Below are 20,981 nucleotides of genomic sequence, written 5' to 3'. Positions count from 1 at the left end.
GGGCGAGATAGAGTCGAGCAACTGGGCCAGAGGAACGGTTTTGCGTTCGACATGGATGTTGCACGGCAGCCAGGTACACTGGGTAGGGTTGGTGGTTGGAGTCCGGGTAGCTAGTGCGGAGCCGTCCGCCGTCCCGAATTGCCAAATTGGGATGCCCATGCCACCCCTCCACCCCTCTCCGCGCCATTCCTCAGCGCACTGACGTCCGTTTACAACCTCATCCAGCCCCGGCGGCTGCTCTCTGGATCTGATGGGGAGCCGGAAGTGGCTCGGCGCCCTCTGTCCGCCGTGGTGCCGTTACCAACAGCTCCAGACCATCTCCTGAGTTGCAACGGCCACGGCGAGTATATATGTAGGCAGTCGGCATGGCAGCTCTCCCTTGGCCCGCCAGCAGCAGCAACAAAAAACCCCAAAACATCCTCCTCTCCTCAAACCTCAGCAAAATCATCCAATCATGTCGACCACGACCATCTCGACCCCTCTGCCCGCGGGCGTCACGCCCGAGCAGGTCATCAAGGCTCTCCACAACCACGAGTTGATGATCAAGACCCTGACGCCGACGCTCATCTCCCACGAGCTCGAGTCTGGGGATCCCAGCAGCACGGCCACGTACAGCGTCACCGACAAGAAGCCCATTGGGCAAGCAACGTACAAGATCACCCTGACCACGGTCCCGGACGGCCTCGACTCGCTGATTGACGCCAAGCCGCCCACGGGGCAGCTCAAGGTCGACAGCAAGTGGAGGGTCGTCGACGGGCAGCTCAAGGAGGATGTGGACATTGACGGCAACATGGTCACCAAGAAGATGGCCAAGGGCAACGTGGAGAAGCAGCACCCGGAGCAGCACGCCTCGCTGCTGGAGGCGGCCAAGGCCTAGACCAATCGCGAGCCAAGGAGTCGAGCCAGGCGACAGGTCGAGTCGGCGGCCAAGCAGGGACGGACGGAATGAGCGAGGATCGAGTCGGTGCCTGATGGATGGGAGGGACGAGAGGAGGGAGCGTGTATCAGCCCAAATCAATGACGATGCTTGGATCTTGCGATTGAATCCCGATGTTAATATTGTGTGCGTGCCTGAGTGAGTGACCTGGAGACTTTGATGGCGGGGCTTGGGAGACGAGGGGCAGCGGTGGGCCGGGGATGACCTGGTCGCCAGAGGGCTGAGCGGCTGGGAGAGCAGCGTGGGCCACTCGCGACCCTCTCGCCGTGCACGCGACTGGCAGCTGCACAGTGGAGTGCAGGACAAGGCAGAGGGTGCAGATGTGACGGGGCGTTGCATGCCGTGGCAGTGGGCAGCAGTGGTGTAGGCGTGACGAGGACGTCAGAGGGCCAGATGAGTCGAGGTGGTTGGTCTTACAGCCCGATCCCATGTCATTGCGCATCGCCGTCGTAAGGTTGCCGTGCCCGCACACTCGACTCGACCAAATCCCATCGTCACCTCTTCTTCCTCCTCCTGTGTGCATATTTCTCTAGCCAGTCTCTGTTCCCCTGGCGCATGAGTCGCTGCCTCGTTTTCCTCCCGTTTCTGCCTCGCACTGCCCAGCTGCGCCTAAATTCCCCCCTCCGGCCGACCATGGAAGTCAACGCTTGCTGAACTACTTGTGCCCTTTTACATCTTGCTCCCTCAATCGTCTCTCCCAGGCCTATCCGTCGTGGGCTCGACGCAGCCTTGCGTCACACTCTTATGCGCTAGCGCCTGTGCGACTTTGCGCTCACTCCCCGCCGCATCACCATGCCGGGAGAGGACCTTCTCGTGAGTAACTTCGACACTCAACTTTCTGCCCCCGCTAACGTAATTTCCCCAGGATATTGGCCTCGACGGCCTAAACACATTCGTCAACAGCAAGTACTACGATCGAGCTTACGACAGCTTTCCAGCTGCCAAAAGACGTCTTTCCCGGCTACGGCACAGACGCCGCAGTCGCGGCCAGGCTGACCAGCAAGAAGTCGTTATCGACAAAGATGGTCCTGCTCCCAGAGAGGCCGAGTTCGACAGCCACGGCCGAAACTCGCAATGGGACCAGGACCGAGGGGGAAGTATGGAGCTCGTTCGCTACGAAGGCCGTGAAGATGACCGAGGGGCAGCGTCGCCGCCGCCGCCGGCGCGGAGCCAGCGCGCAAGGTCCTCCGTCTATGAACAGGAGCGCTTCAGGGATCATTCTCCAAGGAGCATGCGTGATTATCGACGGGACTACGACGAAGCTTCCCTGCGCGGCCCGCGCGAACCGTCCACTGTCTACCACGAAGACCGGCCCCGGGAGCAGCCCAACTATCGAGTCGAAGCCGAGCGGTATGACGACGACTTTTCCCGTCCCAGACGTCTGCGTCGCCCACCGCCTCAAGATTACCATTACCGTGGACGGTCGAGAGAACGACCCCGGGACCGATCATATGACCTTGACCTCTCAGACCGACAGCTGCTGTCACGCGAGATCATCACAGAAGAATACTGGCCTCCCACAACGCAGCAACGAGCACGAGCACGCTCCGACTACGCGCGGACAGAAGCGCCAGATCGCACGCGCGCCCTCTCGGCCAGCGGCCTCCAGCAAAACCGCGAACCCTTCTCCAACCGCTACTACCAGGACGACACGGACTCGGAGGACGAGACGGCGCGCAACCGCAAGGACTTCACCCGCGCCTACGTCGAGACGGCCGCCTTCAACAACGTCGAAGCGGCCGCCGCCCGCGCCAGAAGTGGCCGCATCTCGCCAGCCACCACGTCCGACGCCGCTCCAGCGCATTCTGCCTTCCGCCGCGCCCGCTCGCGTTCTACCCGCCGGCCCACCTTTGTCGAGCCCTTGCCGTCGCCCCCGCGAAGTCCCATTCCCGGGGCCCGTCCCGTCAGCGACTACATGCCAGCTCCACACCCGCGCGCGGCGGCGGCGGCGGCTGCCATGTCGCAGAGCCGCGCGATGATTCTGCGCGGCGAGGGCGAGGGTGAACTCGACGGCGAGTCGTCGACCGTCGCCGTATCTCGTCGTGCCGGCGCGGACGAAGTGGGATATCGAAGCGGACCGCGGTCCTTTTCACACTCGCACCACAGCATCGACCGCGCCGAGTGGGACAGAGAACGAGACAGAGACATCGACCGCGTGCGCCGCGGCAGCGTGCGCAGCGTCCAGTCATCAACATACCCAACAGCAAGACGACGAGGGGAGCAGCAGCGCGAGCGCGATCGCGAACTGCTGCGCCCCCCAGCAACAGCAAACACGCCGCCACCTCCGCGAATTGGCGGCAGAAGCAGCAGCAGGCCGCCAGCTGGGGGAATAGCGTCGACGGCGCTGGGGGCGCTGGCGGGCGGGTTCGTCGGGACGGAGCTGAGCAAGGGAAACACGCTGGCGACGGTGGCGGCGGCGGTGGTGGGAGCCGTCGGCGCGCACGAGGCGGAGCGCAAGTACGAGAGGCGCAAGGAGAGCAAGGGGCGGCGCGAGGATGCGGGCGCGTATGCGGCGTTGGGGAGCGAGCGCGAGCGCGACGAGTGGGACTGGCAGAGGCGGCGGAGCAGTCGTTGATTAGGTCGGACAGAGGTGGGTGGGTGAGTGAGAGGTGACGATGTGTGTGATATCCGCCCATCTACCGGACCTACCGGACCTAACCAGAATGCGGAAGCTTTTGGAAGTGCGCGGTGTGGTGATGCCCTGCGGATTTGCGTGCGCAGCCTTGACACGTTTCGGCACCTATTATCGATCTTGTCCTTTTCTCCTATTTCTTCACTTTTCTTCCACTTGTTTCCTCTCCTTCTCCTTCTCCTATCCTTCCCTTCTCGTCTTCATCTTCCATTTCTTCCTCCCCCATTCTCTCTCCTATCTTCGCAGTCTCGGCAGTAGTAGTCCTCCAGCATGGCGTCCGTGGAACCCTTCCCTTCCGTTTGTTTGTTGGCCGGTCAGAGTCGCCGAAGAGAAAGAAGCAAGCGCAGAGATTAAGAGAGAAGGTCAGATATTTCCCGGCTCGCTTGATTCATACCTTAGATTGCTTTTTTCGGGGGTATGCGGTATGAGGCAGAGGAAGGGAAGAGGAGCAGGGAGAAGGGGGAGGGCAGAGGATGGATAGATGCCGGCGATCAGGCTCCGGCTCCGTGGCTGGGCGCGAGTGTGTGGATGGATGGATAGATGGATGGATGGATGGGTGGATTGATGGACGCATGAGGCGTGTGGGTCTGTCTCCCTGCAGACCTTACTTGACGAATGCTGCCGTATTTACATGTTAGGGAGGTAGGTAGGTAGGCAGGCAGGGGGAACCATTGTGTATGTCTGTAATATGTGAATAATACCTTGATGTGTGATTTTATTTGCAGCGAGTGAGGGCAGCAGGACTCAAGAGCGAAACTTCACTTGGCCCGCTAGCTTCAGACTGAGATAATCTCTCATCACGAGCGTCAACCCTCACATCCCTCTCTCCTCACTCCACTCCCAAACACGACATCCAGTCTGTCCTCTCTACTCCACACAACCTCTCCCCCTGCCCCTCTCTCTTCGTCTCCAACCCCCTCCCCCCTCCTCGCCCTCCTCACATACCTCACCCGATGCAGCGGCACCCACTCCTCCTCCGTGCTCTCCGCAACCCAGCGATCCGCACGCACCTCCTTGACGCCATCGAAGCGATCCGCATACCCAATGACGTACGCCGCCGGCCCGCCCAGCCCGTCGTCGTGCGCTATGCGCGCCAGCACGTCGTGGATGGGCCGCAACTTGGCGCCTGCAGTGGCGGCAGCGGAGTCACTGGTCACGTCACGGGAGCGGGAGAGAGACGCGTTGGGCGGGGTGAGTGAGAAGGGGACGGGGGTTGTTGGGTCGGCGGGCGGCATGCGCAGTGTTGCTTGCAGCGCGGCGATGGCGGAGAGAGGCAGCGCGACGTTTTGCGGCCTCGTGGCGTCGAGATGGGTGGTGAGGAAGACGCGGCCGTCGTCGTCGCCATCACCGTCATCATCATCATCATCACTGATGGACGACGCATGGCGGACGCGGTGGTGTGCCAGCGTGCCGCACAGCGGCGCCACGTCACCGCGCGCCAGCAGCCGCGCGTTTGCCCACACGCCTGAGCCCGCAGCTCTGACGTGCGGGGCGCAGTGGGCGACGAAAGACTGCAAACTGCATTCGAGGCGCGTGGGGAGGCCTTCTTGGTCGGGGTCGGCGAGGAGGGAGAGCTGCAGGCCGGGGAGCTCGTGGGTGGGGTCTTTTTGGAGGCCAATTAGGTAGCGCCAGGGGGTGGAGGCGCGAGAGGGGGCGAGTAGGAAGGGGTACGGGGTCAGAGTGAGGTCGGGAGAGGCGGCGTGGATTTCTGCGGGGTGTTAGCGTGAGTGGTCATGAGATGGGGCGATGCTAGTGGGGAGTGTAGTGTTGGTGGAGTCGGAGCGTGATGGTGCCAGTGCCAATCAAAAAGGCGTGTGTTGTCTCAGAAAGTGTGGGTGGAAATGGAGAGTTGGGTCTGCTCGTGATGTGATGGCTGGGGCAAACAAACCGGCGCACAAAACGAGGATACACCTTGCAAGCCACGTAAAAAAGCGACCGGAGAGGTCGAGATCCGGATTCGACTTGTGTACAGCAACAGCGATGAAAGCTTTGTGGGTCTGAAGAAATGCAGCAAGACGGGAATCCATGGTGGTTGAGGAGTAGGGAGCGAGATGAGCGATGGACGATGAGGCAAGCGTGCCAAAATGGACGTTTATACGTTCCAAGGCTCCTTTTGGCCCCAGCAAAGTGATTCGGGAGGATTCATCATGAGTCACATTGGGTCAAGTTGAATGTACTGTAGGTTGAGAGGGGAGTCATGAAGGCGATGGAGGGTGTTGTGCTGGTTACGACAAGCAGGCTGGTCCTAGAGCAGATCAGGATGGTGTGGTTGAAACAAACGTCTGGATGAGGGATAGCCGCGTATTGGTGGCTGTAAGGAGGGGGGCGTGGAGCCGTTGGGCTTAGTTCTGGGAGTAATGGTGCGTTGGTGCTTAGTCACATGGCCAAGGCCTCGCAACCCAGCAGAGCAGAGCAGAGCAGCGGTGATGTTTCAGCGGCCGAAAAAAGGAAACGCCTGGTTTGGCCTTGAGCAAAAGGCTGTTGTGCCATGCATGACGGCGCCAAGGCAATGTAGCGAGGAATTATTGCTTTGCTCCAGAAGTCTTTTCTTCTGCTTCTCCAGCGGATTCGCCTCAGGCACGAGCACGAACCGCTCCAGGGCGACCTAGGGTGAGCATCAACAGGACAGCGGCCAAGGCGACGTGACGGACGGGAAGCAGGGAACCCCTTATCATGGGCCGGCGGATGACATTTGGAGCTTGGAGCCTCACATAGCACCTGAGTGGCCTCAACTGTCCTGTCTTGTCTTGTCTTGTCTTGTCTTGACTCTTGTCCCACCCTCAGCCTGAACTCTGTCGCTCGGGTCGGCTTCCATCGCCTGCAGCCTGTGTCGCATCTCGGTCTGTGGCCAGCTTCCAGAAGCCCTGTCGAAAAAAGTCGTCGGCTTCGATAGCTTCCTTAGCACCGCACCGCATCACACATCGCATCGCATCGCATCGCATCGCGTGCCCCAGTCCCACCTTGACGTCCCGTCCAAGCCAAACAATTCCCCGCCAGTGACCAACCCGACCACGGCCTACGACGCTTCTCCTCTCAACACCACTCATTCCTATCCTCCTCTCCCTCGTCGCCCTCAGGTCGCTCTCCTCATCGTCCCGACTCCTCCCCGCCGGCTGCTGCCGTCCGACCGTGCTGTCCTATCCTGTCCTGCCCTGCGAATTATCCGCTCCGCTCCAAGTTCCCCTCGTACGCCCAGTCCCACTGATCAACGGTCACCGCTTGTCTGCCAACACCCTCGCCTGCCCATTCCTTCCACACTCCGGCCTATATAGCCGTCGCCCAGCGGCTTCGTTTCAATCGTCGTTACTCCGTATTCGAGCAATGTTGCAACAGGCGTTTCTCTGACCTGCTTCCACCCCTCCCCGCCTTACGTAACCCTCCTTGGTCGCCCTCCTGTCCCTCCCACCACGACGACGACGCGTCGACTCCTCTCACCATTCCTCCCGAACCCCACGCCCCTCGCCTCGCGCGACGACGCCGTCAGCCCCAGATGCGGCGACACCACCGGGCCCATGGCCCGACCGTCTACGCCAACAAGATGAATGGCGGCCCCGTCCCCGATCCTTTCGCCTTGATACGCGCTTTCGACTCCGAGACAAACCCCACCAAGCCCGTCCGCCCATCGCCTCTGGCCGCCTCCACCATCCAGGGTCTGCCCCTCGAGCTCATCGACCGTCTGCGCTCCTTTCCTCTCTTCCAGTCGGCTCCCGATTCCTTCCTGGCCGCCATCGGCGCCCACCTGCGCCCCCAGCTCTACTCGCCACACGACACAATCATATCCGAAGGCGACGATGCCAAAGCAATGTACTGGCTGGTGCGAGGCGCCGTCCGCGTCACCTCGCGCGACGGCGAGAGCACCTTTGCTGAGCTCAAGCCCGGTGCCTTTTTTGGAGAAATTGGCATTCTGATGGAAATACCCCGAACCGCCACCATTGTCGCTCAGATGCGCTCAATGGTCGTCCGTCTGGACAAGGGAGACCTCAAAAAGGAGTTGCCCGGCTTCCCCGAGGTTGAGCAGTCCATCCTGGACGAGGCCAAGGAGCGATTGGCCATCCTCGAGCGCAAGAAGAAGGAGCTCAGAGATTCCAAGAAGCACAACCGGGGCCCCTCGCGCAGCGTCAAGCGGCACCGGGAGACGACTGATGGTGACGTGGAAATGGGCGAGGCCGGCGAGCTGCGCGACGGAGAAGTCGTTGTCAACAGCAAGAAGCGCAAGTCTCCAAGCCCTGGTCTGGCCGAAGCAGCCGCCGCCAGCGCGCTCGGGAGCGGCTCTGTCAACGTTCGCCAGCTGCTCAAAGAAATGCCCCTCTTCTCCAGCCTGCCGTCCGACATTTTGCACTTTCTTGGCCTCAATGCCCAGCCCAGGACTTACCCACCATTCACCGACATTGTACAACAAGGCTCGCACGGCCGCGACGTCTTCTTCATCATCCGCGGCGAGGTCGAGGTTGTCATTGAGACGCCGCCGGATGAAGCCACGCGCAAAAAGCAATCCAGCCCCAAAAACATTCAACACGTGATTGCCAGGCTCAAACAGGGCCAGTATTTTGGAGAGGTTGTCAGCTTGGACCTGGCGCCGACGCGGACGGCCACTGTCCGGTCAATCGCGCTGGTTGAGTGCTTGACGATTGGCGGTGATGTTTTGAACCAATTTTGGCAAAAATGCTCGCCTGAGCTGCGCCAACAGGTCGAAAACACGGCCAAGGCCCGCCTCGAGGCGCGCAAGGTCGACGTTCCGGGCGAACACGACACGGCCATGCCAGATGTTTTTGACGGCACCCCTGCCATCAACGAGCTCGCGCTCAACGACCGGGCCCCAGAGCGGAGGAAGAGCCTGCCGGCCGTCATGTTTACCGAGACGTTTACCGAGACCAAGGACTCCACCTTTCCCCTGAGACCAAAGGAAGATGATTTGCTTATTGACCACTTTGACCCCGACCCGTTCCTGAATGTAGACTTGGAGAATGCACGCTCGAGATCTCGGCGGGCGTCCCTGGCACCACCAACGCCAGGCGCACCCCCCGTGCAAGAGCCGGCCCAGGAGACTCTCAAGGGCCGCGAAGGACCTGCTCGCAGCAGCCCCAGCCCAACGAGAAACGGTTTATTACCTTCCCCGATCTTTAAGCAAGAGGAGCGTTTGACTCCCGAGCGCTCCAGCTCTTTTAAGCGCCAAAAGTTGGTGCGTAGGCCGAGCCGCAGGGGTAAGGGCTCCCTGCCGGACGTCATCTTGGTCAGAATCTTTCAATACCTTGACATCAAGGAGCTCATGCATCTGCGTCGCGTGTCTATGCATTGGCTCAAGATCCTGTCTTCATCGCCCAGTCTTTTGCATACGTTGGACCTTGCTCCTTACAATCGCCGCATCAACGACCAAGTAATTACCAACATCATTTGCCCCTTTGTCGGCCAGCGCCCCCGCTACGTCGATATCAGCAATTGCTTCCACCTGACAGATGAAGGCTTCACTGCGCTTGCCACCGCATGCGGCGCGAATGTCAGATACTGGAGGATGAAGTCCGTCTGGGACATTACCGGACAAGCCGTCCTCGAAATGGTGAACAAAGCCAAGGGCCTCGAAGAGGTTGACCTCAGCAACTGCCGCAAGGTCGGCGACAATCTCCTCGCCCGCGTCATTGGCTGGGTTGTGCCCGAGCTGCCCCCTGGCTACTTGCAACAAGCGCAGCAACACCACATGAACGGACGCTACGGACGCCGGATGCAGCAGCAGCAGCAGGTTCAGCAGCTCCCGCCTGGCACCGTCGTCGGTTGTCCCAAGCTAAGGAAGCTTACCCTAAGCTACTGCAAGCACATTACGGACCGCAGCATGGCGCACATTGCCGTCCACGCGAGCACGCGCCTCCAGGAGATTGACCTTACGAGATGCACGACCATAACAGACCAGGGATTCCAGCACTGGAGCGTCTACCCTTTTCCGAACCTTACCAAAATTTGCCTTGCCGACTGCACGTATCTTACGGATAATGCCATTGTATTTTTAACGAATGCCGCAAAGAACCTCAAGGAACTTGATCTTGTAAGCACACCGGCTTTTGAGTGACTTGCAAGCGCTGATGATCTAGTCCTTTTGCTGCGCGCTGTCCGACACGGCCACCGAGGTCGTCGCCCTTGGGTGCCCGTCGCTCACGCACCTCAACCTCGCCTTCTGCGGCTCCGCCGTCTCCGATTCCTCGCTGCGCTCCATATCGCTGCACCTGCTCGAGCTCCGGTACCTGTCGGTGCGCGGCTGCGTGCGCGTCACGGGCACGGGCGTCGAAGCCATCCTCGAGGGCTGCTCGGACCTGGACGACTTCGACGTGTCCCAGTGCAAGAACCTGTCGCGGTGGCTCATGAACGGCGGCGTGGCGCGCAAGGGCCGCGGCGTCAAGTTCAGCACCGTCGCCGACGGCCGATGGCGCGCGCCCCGTTGCTTATGAATCACCGACCTTGAAAAGAAAGAAAAGGAGAAGCAACAGCAGACACCCAGGCCGCGCACGCCGGCGGCCAAACAACGCTGGCTCGGCCTGGGACGGCGGTTTGGCGGAGGCGGTTGGCGTTGGTGGGGGTGGTGGCAGCGGCGACGGCCGTCGCGGCGCGGCGAGAAAAAGGTCATGAAGGAATGATGAATCTTTGGAGGGGGAACAAGAAGAGAAGAAGGTTCTGTTCCCCGCTACTACATGAATGTTGCACTACTACTACGATACCGGCCATATGACATGACCATGGAAGGAGAAGGATCTGGGACAAAAGGGGTGGGGCCGGGGCGGGTTTTGGCTGGTTGGAAGGAAGGTTGGTCGGAGCGGCATGACATGATGATGCATGCCCTTGTCCCCATCCTCATATTTTGCGATTGAGTGTTGGATGTCATTACGTTTTTGCTGGGAGAGGGGTTCTTTTTGGTTTTGGGACACTGCTTGCTGTACTACCATCACACACATCATCGTTCGTCGTCATCATCATCATCATTACCCGGGGTCTGGCGTCTCTTGTTGGCGGTGTTGGTGTTGGGCAAGAAGAAAGAAAGATTTGGATGCCTCTTTTATTTTCTTCCCTATGCTCTTTTTCTTCGCTGTTCGTTTTTTTCTCCTTTGGTCTTTTCTCTGTTTTTTGTTATTTTCGACATTTTGAGTCACGACGGACAAGACAAGCCTCACATACCATAGTTACCGCCTCTTTTTTGGTTGTTTGTTGGTTTGTTGCATGATGAGTGGATGGTGGATAGGGGGCGCATTTGGATGGCGTTTTTCGTCTTCTTTACTTGCTATCTATCTGTCTGTCTGTGGGACCACGGTTTGGATGATGGATGATGGACTCTTCTTTCTCGCACTCTCTCTCTCTCTCTCTCTCTTTTTCTCTCTCTCTCTCTCTCTCACTCACTCACTCACTCCTTCCTCTCTCTGCTCTCTTTTTACTTCACGTACAGCCTAGCCTCTACGCGCGCTTCATAGCCGGTGCGCGTCTCTCGCCGTTGGTGCCACTGCGCAATGGCATGCAGGCTGTCTGCAAATATACATACGTTCACTCTCCTGCTATGTGGCCTCATCAAGCCGCGTCCTGGGCTCCTCGTTGTTGCTTATATTCTTTTGACTGTGTCGGCTGTCTTGACATGCATGAGATCACTGCATCCGTCCGCCAGGTATTCAAAATTTGGCTATTTTGTCATTCTACCGGTTATCATTCCAACGTGTGTCGTTGCGATCTGTCTGCCTGTCTGTCATCTGGTGATACCACGAATCACCATTGCTCGCCTCATCGATTGATTGGGGGGAGGGGGGGGGGGGCTCAATACATCCGTGTATCTGTCTCTCATGCACTCCCCTGATCTCCGTCATCGTCATTATCAGGGATGGTGGCTCGAAGAGAGGCGACTCTGTATTGCACAAAGATAGGCAAGCATCTGGTTTACGGAGACGGGTTCATGGAAATGGTTCTTTTGTTCTCGTTGGCTTGTTTGTTTTTTTCTGGGTTGGGTGTGTTGATGATACTGGGCGTGTGGTGTTGAGATAGCTGGGCGGGAGGTGAGGAGTAAAGGCTTGAACGCAAATAGGGACGGGTAGGTAGTGAATTGTCTGCCTGCCTGCCTGTTGCGTGATGTAACATGGTGCCCATCATTTTCTACATACCTACCTCCCTACCAACACACCTGCGCTCTTGCGTCGCGGATACCGCCAGTTTTGGCGCCCAGTGCGCGGCACCATAGCCGCTTCCAGCGTGAGGAGAGGGGGTTTGCTTGACACTTACCAGGCCAGGGACCTGCCTGAAGGGCGAAAAGGGGCAAAAAGAGCAACACCACACCACACAGTGGTACACGTGTGTCAAGAAGAGAGAGACCTCCCTCCCAGTATGGAGGGGCCATGATATCCCTGCAGAGACTCAAGAAAACCCTGGGAGGAGCTCTACAGCTTGAAAGAGCAGGGGAGGAGGCGGACTATATAGTTGTGAGAGGCGAGGAGAGGCGGCGTGCGCACATGTCTACCACGAGCGCTGACTTGCCACCAAGCAGGTCAGGACGGGAGGGCGGGTGACCGGCCGGCAGCGCATGTGCCTTTCTATATCTCTCTCTTTCTCATCTTCGATTTGCTGGCGCTCTCTCTTCTCTACAAAGGATGCCTCTTGCACTGCACCTTGCATGTCTCCTGTTCGCCAACCGTGGACTCGAAGCGAAAGCGACGAGTCAAAGGAGAAATCTACTGGGCTCGCCTGAGCACTTGCATCAAGTTGACTGCTGTGTTGGCTTTTGCATTGGCAATTTGCTATTTCGCCCGTCGTGCCCGTTCCCGTAGTCTCATGCCGCGCCAGCAGCAGTGGCATCAACAGCAGCGGTATATGGCCCTCAGAATCACTGCAGCATGATGGCGTTGATAGTCATGTCCGCGAAATAGAAACCAAAGAGCAGCTTTCCTAGGTCAGCAGCGAGAAAGGCACGCAGAGTGGAACGCAGCCATCGCGTCGCCCAGCGAGCGCAGAAGTCGGTCGATTTTGATTGCTCTCTCCCAGTAGCATTTCTCGGATTTTCTGTTCTGCGGGAGAGAGAGAGAAGGAGAGCGAGTCCACGATGATTGAGGCAAACGCAGGACACTGCGTTTTTATAGTCGAGAGCTGGACCGACCACCCTGCGCAGGCGATGGTCAAGTGACGGTCTCGCCCAAGCGACAGAGTACCAGAAGTCGAGGGGGCTCTGGCAGCTGAAGATCTTGTGAGCATCAACAGTAAAGGCGCTCGTGTCAGGAAAGATGAACGTGTGAAGGGACCGGCGTCGACTGCCTGGCTGCCTAGGTGGCGAGCCGGAGAGTTTGACACAAATACCTCTCCACACGCCGTCGTTGCAACGCGAGAAAGTCCGCAAACAGACGCCTAACGGTGAAGATACTGCGAGTGAAAGGAGTACACTGCGGGGATGCTTCTATCTTGCAATATGACTTGTCTCTCCTTCGCGCGACCTGCGCTGACTGCTTTGGCTTAGGTACTGCTTTCTTTAGGTAGCCAGCATCATCTTGCCGACACAAACATGCACGGCGTCTCATCATGGCACTGAGATCCAGCAGCACACCTTGACGGCGAGCAACGCATCGCTGTATTGGTGGTCAGCGTGTACAAACTCCTCCCCTCTCCGTCGAGTTCTGGATGACAAGGCCAAAAGAAAAGACAGTACTTCGTTTGCACTGTCTCTCGCTGGATCGAAGTAACTCCTGAATAATTGATAGATTTAAGAGCTGCATGAGGGCCAGGAACACAGTCGTGGCCAAAGTCACAGGCACTGTCACAGGCAGACCAACGTCCGGGCGCCATGAAGAGCGGAAGTGTCAACATATTGGCTTCTACTGCACAGCCGCTGCTGCGGCGTTATCAGCGTTTATTGCACATCAAGTGTAGGCATTCAAGATACGCCTTGGCTCGTGTGAAATGGATAAGCATGATATCTCCGATTTCGCGTATTTTGAGTTGGCGCGTCACACGCGGCTCTAGGCGACGATGTATGCCAGAGAGTGCGGCTCTGGTCAAAGTCAGTTCTCGTTGAGACAGCCCGGGTGCAATGTTAGGACTGGCATAAGAAGTCGGAGTCATGCCGGTCGATACAGTTCTGGTTGATTTGCGGATGATGAGAACAAGCATCGCTCGATAATGGTGCAGTCAGCCATATCCGTTTGCAACAGATACCCAGCATCCGGAGTACCGTAGATATTGTTCGGTTTCTGAAACAAAGCGGCTGCTCTCCAAATTTTTTTTCTCTTGGGTTGAACAAAGCGGTTGGTGTAGCTGGGAATGACCTTGCTATGGCATAGCATGTCCATGAGTTGGGGTCTAGCTACCCCATGTGACAGGCACTCATAGAGCGTGATTGGCGAAAACGCGTGGACTAGACAAAGTTTAAATGGGCGAGCCAAGAAGGGGGCCGACGTGCGCTGTCATCAATCCCATTCAAGACTCGGGTTGCCGAGTCGCCGATATTTGTGTAAAGACGGCTGTCTTCGGACGGCGAAGGTCCGAGAAGAGTGTCGACAGGTCAAGGCGAGCGGTGGAGATGGTGGCGAGTTTGTTGCCCTTGGCCGCCCCCTGTCGGCTGGAAAGCTATAGCGAGATGGGCATGGTAAAAAGGGGTTCAGGGGTGGTTTGCCAAGGGTGAGTGACAGTTGAACGGGCTCGCGAGAGAGGTTGGTGATTTCGCTTACCTTGGCAGCTGGATTGAGCGTGGTGGTGCAGGAAAGGGATGTGGTTGTGGACAGCAGGCAGCGAGAAGCTGAGCAACTGTCGTCTGTCCAATGAGGATTCGAGGTGGGTGGCATCTTCGATTCGAGGCCAAGATTTGAAGGTGGAGGACCTGCTGGGATGGTGTTTGAGTTTAGTTGGTGACTAACGGGGTGGATTTGGTGGTGCGTGGCTTCTTGCGAAACCCAGGAACAGTCGACGGGTAAGCCGAGGGGGGCCGTCTGATTGGGGCGCCAGGGGTGACACGGCCAGTGCAGCTGACGTCAAGTGGTTCCAACCAGGTAAAATTAGTCGTCGCTCGTTGGGTTTTTGGACAAAATATGTCGAGTGAGCGACCGGGAGCTCCCTTCGAAACTCCCACAGCTATCCATTCTCCTGCCGCAGCCGTGGCTGTGCGAGACGGGCTCAGGAGTGCGGCACAGGACAAGGCGACAAATTGCCCGCGCAGGCCAGCCGTCTTGTCGGTCTGGCGCCGACGGAGCGTGGTGCCGCGCAACAGGCGGGTTGAGATGATGGAGGACGTTGCGTGGCATCTGCAGAGGGCCATGTCGTGTGTGTGTGGGTGAGGCTGGCCAGGTTCTGTTGATCCGCAGGGGCCTGAGCGATCAGCGTCATCGTTGCGGTCATCCATGTCGGTCGCTCATGTTGCGACGTGGATTCTCTGGCTTCGTCTGGTGTTAGCTCAGGAACAGCAGACTCGGCGTCGTTGCGCAGCCGCCAGAAAACCGGCTGGCTGCTCGACGGGCGCTAGAAGGTATAAGATAGACTTGACAGCGCGGCCCTGGCAGTAGAAGCTGAGCTGTCTCAAGGCGATACATGTGAGTTTTGGCTGCCGCGTTGGTTAGGTTGTGTTGCGGGGGGCCCGGCGCTAACGGACCAAGCACAAGCAAGCTGCATGCCTCTTGGCCACTTCACTCTCCCCTCCACCTCCACCACCTCCCGATCGCCCGGCTCCAGAGCTTCCAGAGCTCGACTGACATCGCTCGCTCCTCTCGTCCCCCATCCACCCCGTTCCGCCCGCCGCCATTGATCCTATCCTGCCCTTCCATCGCCCTTCGCTTCCCCCCATCGTCCACCACACAACATCAGCTCCCGCATAGGCCGCCGACCTCTGTGCGGGCGCCATGGCTTCGAGAGACGAGGCCGAGCTCAAGCAGCAAGGGGCCGTCGAAGCTGCCCAGGACCCCAATTCTTTCGTCTCGGCCGAAGATGCGGAAAACAAAGTCGTTGAGGAAGCAAAGAAGGCCGGAGGCGCCGCTCTAGCCTTTGATCCTGATGCTTCCCCGGAAGAGAAGGCTGCCCAGGCCAGATCTGTGAGTGCTCTGTCCTCGTACAACGCAAAGGCGAACCAACTCCAGCTTTGGAGCTTGACTGCCCTTTGCCCCACCTCGGCCCTCCACGCCCGCGCATAGCAAGCTCGGAGACAGCTTCCTCGTCCACGTCCATGGCCCTCTCGCGCTGAAATTGGCGCCTGGTCGTTGCATTGCTCAGAGCACTGACGCGTTTCTATTGCCAGCATGTCCCTTCCGACTTTCACCACGAACATAAACCAAAAGCCACCGCCCTGGTCTCAGACGCGGTAAGTCGATGGATCCCCAAACGCCATGCGTCACCTTTTTCGCCACAAAACCACCGTCCCGCTGATCCAAATACAGGACGACGGCACAGGTCCGGATTACAACCTTCCATCCACCGACAAGGCTGTTGCCGCAGAACCTCCCACGCCCACCACCGACAAAGCCGAAGCAAACGGGCACGCACCGGAAGAAGATGACGAAAAGCGTTGGGAAAGGGTTGGCTGGGCACCCCGATTCGGCATGCCCGGCGGAGATGTCGAGGACGAGGGCTCATTGCTCGATCATCAGACGTGGATAGAGGGCAAGCTGGACGAGAAATTCTATGGAGGCATGTGCATGTGGCATGTTCCATCAGGAAGATCAAGCTGACTTTCTTCAGATTGGTACCACAATGCCGGCATCATCGTTTTCACGTCCCTCATGACGTACATTACAACGCTGCTAGGCGGTGGACTGGGCTGGATTTTTATCATCATGGCCTTTTGCGCCACATATTACCGCACTTCCATACGGCGAGTGCGTCGCAACTTCAAGGACGATATCAACCGCGAAATGTCTCGCCAGCGCTTGGAGACGGACACTGAGAGCCTGGAGTGGATCAACAGTTTCCTGGTCAAATTCTGGCCTATTTACGCACCGGTACTTTGCGAGACCATTGTCAACTCTGTCGACCAGGTCCTCTCTACCTCGTGCCCGGCTTTCCTCGACAGCTTGAGAATGAAGCTCTTTGTCCTGGGAACAAAGCCTCCGCGCATGGAGCACGTCAAGACGTATCCCAAGGCACAGGATGACATAGTTTTGATGGATTGGAAGTTTAGCTTCACACCAAACGACGTTTCGGACCTGACGGCACGCCAAATCAAGAACAAGCAAAATCCCAAGGTCGTCCTCGAAGTCCGCCTTGGAAAGGGCATGGTCAGCAAAGGTCTCGACGTGATTGTCGAAGACATGGCTTTTTCAGGCATCATGCAGCTCAAGGTCAAGCTTCAGCTTCCGTTCCCTCACATTGAAAAGGTCGAATTCTGCTTCTTGGACAAGCCGCATATTGACTATGTCTGCAAGCCTCTTGGTGGCGACACTTTTGGATTCGACATCAACTTTGTTCCCGGTCTCGAGTCGTTCATCCAAGACCAGATTCACGCCAACCTGGGACCAATGATGTATGCGCCGAATGTCTTCCCGATTGAAATCGCCAAGATGCTGGCTGGAAATCCAGTGGACCAGGCCATTGGTGTCGTACAGGTCCAATTCCACGGAGCTCAAGGCTTGAAGAATCCCGACAAGTTTTCTGGAATCGTTGACCCATACGTCACTTACTCTGTCAACGACCGCGACGAGCTCGGACGCACCAAGACCATTTTTGAGAACGCCAACCCCAAGTGGAACGAAACGCACAACATTATTGTCACTTCCCTCACTGATCAGTTGACTTTTCACGTGTACGATTACAACGAATACCGCAAGGACAAGGACCTTGGCCTTGCTTCCTGGTCACTCGATAAGCTCGAGGAGATTCACGAGCATGAAAACGAAGTCCTGGAAGTCATGGCCAACGGCAAACCCCGTGGTATTATCCACGCTACTATCCGGTTCTTCCCTGTGCTCGAGGCCATGAAGACTGAGGATGGTACCGAGCTGCCCCCACCAGAGTCCCTCACTGGCATTGCCAAGTTTACGGTTGAACAAGCCAAGGAGCTTGACGGCAGCAAGAGCATGATTGGTCAGCTCAACCCTTATGCGGTCCTGCTATTGAATGGCAAAGAGATCCATATTTCCAAGAAATTGAAGCGCACAAACAACCCAATCTGGCCCGACGCAAGCAAGGAAATGCTCATCATGGACAGGAAAAAGGCCAAACTGGGACTCGTAATCAAGGACGACCGCGACCTGGCTGCTGACCCGATTCTCGGCAAATACCAAATCAAGCTGGAAGACATGATGCGCATGATGGAGGAAGGCAAGGACTGGTTCTCGTTGGCTGGCGCAAAGAGTGGACGTGCCAAGATGACCCTTCAGTGGAAACCCGTCGACCTCAAGGGCTCTCTCGGCGACTCGGCCGGTTACCTTAAGCCTGTTGGTGTCATGCGTCTGCATGTCAAAAACGCACGGGACCTTCGCAATGTTGAGACCATGGGCAAATCCGACCCATACATCCGCGCCTTGCTCTCCGGTATTCAAATCACGCGCACCGTCACTTTCCAAAACAACCTCAACCCCGACTTTGATGAAGTCCTTTACGTGCCTGTTCACTCTGACCGCCAGGTCATCGTGCTTGAGTGTATGGACGAGGAAGGCATCGGCAAGGACCGGCCTCTTGGTCACATGGAACTGGCCGTCAAGAATTTCTTGCACAAGGAAGAAAATGGGGAATATGCTGTTCACGAAGACAAGACGATCAAGTCTGCTGGGCTCAAGACTGGTCCCACGGCTAGCTCGAGGGGTGTCATGAACTATTCGGCCTCGTTTTATCCATTCTACCCTGTCGCTGATCCCGAAGAAGAGGAGAGCGACAGCCGGAGCAGCATGGACACTCGGAGAGGTCACTCTGCCAAGCCCAGCAACGCATCATCCCTCCCTGACACGCCACTTCGAGCCGAGTCAACGAATGGTAGTACCACTGATCTTGCCAAGAAGCTGGCGGAAGGCGAGAAGGAGCAAACGGAGACGGCTCTGCTCAAGAAGGACTCTATCGACCTCAGACCTAAGGTGGAAAAGCTTGTTCTCACCCCGGACAACCTCCAAGAATACGGTGCGTTCTGCAGTCCCATGATCAACATCATTTCTAACAATGCGCAGAGTCAGGTCTTCTGGTTTTCAAGATCCTTGAAGGTGAATTGACAAAGACGGACTGCTACCTCGAGGTTCTCATGGACGACAATGTTTTCCCAAGCTACACGTCTACCAAGATTCGATCAAAGCAAATGACTTTCAACGACAGTAAGTGACACCAACATTCGACTCTTCATTCGCTAATCTCTTGTAGTCGGTGAGGCAATGGTGCGTGAACTCGACTTTTCACGAATCACTCTCCGTCTCATGGAACACGCCGACAAGAAGGGTGAAGGTGAAGAGGACCATATCCTTGGAAAGCTTCAAGGCGCAACATTGGACGTGCTCAAGCGCTGCCTCTACACCCCAACCCAGCTCACTCTTCGAGACAAGGAAGGCCATGAGAGCAAGGTCACCGTCTCTCTCAAGTACATGCCTCTCAAGATGGAGCTGGACCCCTCCGAGTCCTTCAACAACAGCGGCAACCTCCGCGTCGACGTCCTCGACGCTGCTGATCTTCCAGCCGCCGATAGGAACGGTTACTCTGATCCTTACTGCAAGTTTGTTCTCAACGACAAGGATGTTTACAAGACGAACAAGCAGAAGAAGACGTTGCACCCGGCCTGGAATGAGTTTTTCGAGGTGCAAGTGAGAAGCAGGACTGCTGCGAAGTTCGAAGTCGTTGTATACGACTGGGACTTTGGTGACAAGGCCGACCTCTTAGGTTCTGCTCCCATTGACCTGACGCAACTCGAGCCGTTCAAGCAATCCGAAGTAACACTCAAGCTGAACGGCAAGAGCGGAGCGATTCGACTTAAGATGTTGTTCAAGCCTGATTATGTCTTGCGCTCTCGCCAGGGCTCATCGACGTTTAGTGGAACCTTTGCCACGCCAGGAAAGGTCATTGGAGCACCCGTCAAGGGCGTTGGAAAGGGCGCGGCATTCGTTGGCGGCAATGTCATCAAGGGTGCTACCTTTGTCGGCGGTGGGGTGGGCAAGGCTTTCAACTTTGCTCGCCGCCGCAAGTCTCAGGGTTCTCCAGACTCGGACGATGAAGAGGTACCTGCTGCCGTCGCGAATGGTGAGCATCCCCCCAGCACTCCGCCCCAGATCAATGTCGACGGCCATGAACGGGACACCCCTGGCACTCCACACTCTCGCCATAAATCTGTGCACGCACCGTCCCTCTCGGGAGTAAGTGTCACGCCTGGCGCCGGCGAGCTCGGCATTGCCACCATCTCGATTCTCACAGCCATGGACTTTCCCGCGTCGGCCAACGTGCGCGTACACATTTCCAAGGCCGATAGCAAGGGCAACATGAAGGAAGTGCACAAGACCAAGGACCACAAGTCTCCCAACGGCGCTGTCGACTTCGACCCGAACCGCGAAACTCTACGCACCCAATGCGCGGCGGATACGCAGTTCAAGCTGACGGTGCGCGACCACTCGACATGGAGCGCTGATGCCGAGCTTGGCGAGGCGCTTTTCTTCCTCGACGACCAGGGACAGGGTGGCGAGAAGATGATCAAGGCTGGGCCTGGCTCCGTCCTCTTGAGGACAAGTTTCGTCCCTGCAGATCAAGTAAGCATGCAGGCAGACGGGGCAGGCGGGGCAAAGTCGGTCAGCCCCAAGAGCGTGAGGCGAGGTGTGTTGGCCATGGGAAGCCGAAGGGACAGGAGCGTCACGCCTAGTGGGCACTAAAATCGTACGACTTGAATGCGAAAGGCGTACTCTGGTTTTGGGAATTGAGTGGCGGGATTGGAGTTTGCGCATGAATAAAATATCCTACCCGTGTTGGGTGGATGGGCGGTTGTGTTGATATGGAGACAGACGGAACTCTCGGCTCCCTTCCTTTGTGTCCGTCTTGCTAGCACTGAGAGGCTTCCACGGTGGCCTGGCGTATTTTTACCTGTCCTTTTCTCACTTTCATTGTCTCCTTGTAAAAATGTCTCCTCTTGTCGCGCTCTTAACTTTCTACTATACCTAGGTGAGTTGGAGGCCGATGAGGCTCGAGTAATGGATTCCTTCGTATTTCACCAACATTCCATCCCATCTTCTTTTGGGAGTTAGAGAAGAAGCACTTTCCATTGGTCATGTAGGTACGCAAGGAGTCCCACTTGCTGTGAAATTTCTCTTGAAAGCAGAGCAAGAAGTGAGAACTATGAAGGTCCTTTGGATTGCTTTTGCAACTTTTGGGCGCCCTACGTCTTCCTCGCGAGAGAAGTCGGCAAGGCACCTGTATGTTTCCAGCCCACAGCGCTGCCTCGCTACAAGACGCAACGAAGACAGGCTGCTCCCGTAAGGGACTTGAATGGGGTCTCCGAGTGGAGCAAGTAGCCGGTATACTGTTGCGTGAGATATT

At 57.3% G+C, this 20,981-nt stretch overlaps 5 protein-coding genes across 5 annotated transcripts; 4 read left to right on the top strand and 1 right to left on the bottom strand.

The window, feature by feature from the left end:
• Window positions 1-538: 538 nt before the first annotated feature.
• On the top strand, window positions 539-877 carry J3D65DRAFT_625603 (uncharacterized protein; the record flags this gene model as incomplete). The annotated part of the gene is made up of 1 exon (XM_066800353.1): window positions 539-877. The coding sequence occupies one exon, from the start codon at window positions 539-541 to the stop codon at window positions 875-877; it is 339 nt and encodes a 112-aa protein (XP_066655601.1).
• Window positions 878-1,729: 852 nt separating this feature from the next.
• Window positions 1,730-3,512, top strand: J3D65DRAFT_668101 (uncharacterized protein; the record flags this gene model as incomplete). Its single annotated transcript, XM_066803085.1, has 2 exons — window positions 1,730-1,750; window positions 1,803-3,512. 2 exons carry the CDS (start codon window positions 1,730-1,732, stop codon window positions 3,510-3,512), a joined length of 1,731 nt encoding a protein of 576 aa, XP_066655600.1.
• Window positions 3,513-4,375: 863 nt separating this feature from the next.
• On the bottom strand, window positions 4,376-5,596 carry J3D65DRAFT_603428 (uncharacterized protein; the record flags this gene model as incomplete). The annotated part of the gene is made up of 2 exons (XM_066798211.1): window positions 4,376-5,277; window positions 5,458-5,596. The coding sequence occupies 2 exons, from the start codon at window positions 5,594-5,596 to the stop codon at window positions 4,376-4,378; spliced, it is 1,041 nt and encodes a 346-aa protein (XP_066655599.1).
• A 1,242-nt stretch (window positions 5,597-6,838) lies between these two features.
• J3D65DRAFT_382091 (uncharacterized protein) lies at window positions 6,839-10,194 on the top strand. Its single transcript, XM_066795780.1, has 2 exons — window positions 6,839-9,603; window positions 9,650-10,194. The coding sequence occupies exons 1-2, from the start codon at window positions 7,060-7,062 to the stop codon at window positions 10,001-10,003; spliced, it is 2,898 nt and encodes a 965-aa protein (XP_066655598.1). The 5' UTR covers window positions 6,839-7,059; the 3' UTR covers window positions 10,004-10,194.
• A 5,587-nt stretch (window positions 10,195-15,781) lies between these two features.
• J3D65DRAFT_382078 (uncharacterized protein) lies at window positions 15,782-20,590 on the top strand. The gene is made up of 4 exons (XM_066795779.1): window positions 15,782-16,184; window positions 16,230-18,599; window positions 18,647-18,787; window positions 18,834-20,590. The coding sequence occupies exons 1-4, from the start codon at window positions 15,878-15,880 to the stop codon at window positions 20,318-20,320; spliced, it is 4,305 nt and encodes a 1,434-aa protein (XP_066655597.1). The 5' UTR covers window positions 15,782-15,877; the 3' UTR covers window positions 20,321-20,590.
• The last annotated feature ends 391 nt before the right edge of the window (window positions 20,591-20,981 follow it).

This window comes from Phyllosticta citribraziliensis (genome assembly GCF_038025025.1).
Source record: "Phyllosticta citribraziliensis strain CPC 17464 chromosome Unknown J3D65scaffold_6, whole genome shotgun sequence".
Classification (NCBI taxonomy): Eukaryota; Fungi; Ascomycota; class Dothideomycetes; order Botryosphaeriales; family Phyllostictaceae; genus Phyllosticta; species Phyllosticta citribraziliensis.
This window is presented reverse-complemented; position numbering and strand designations above follow the sequence as displayed.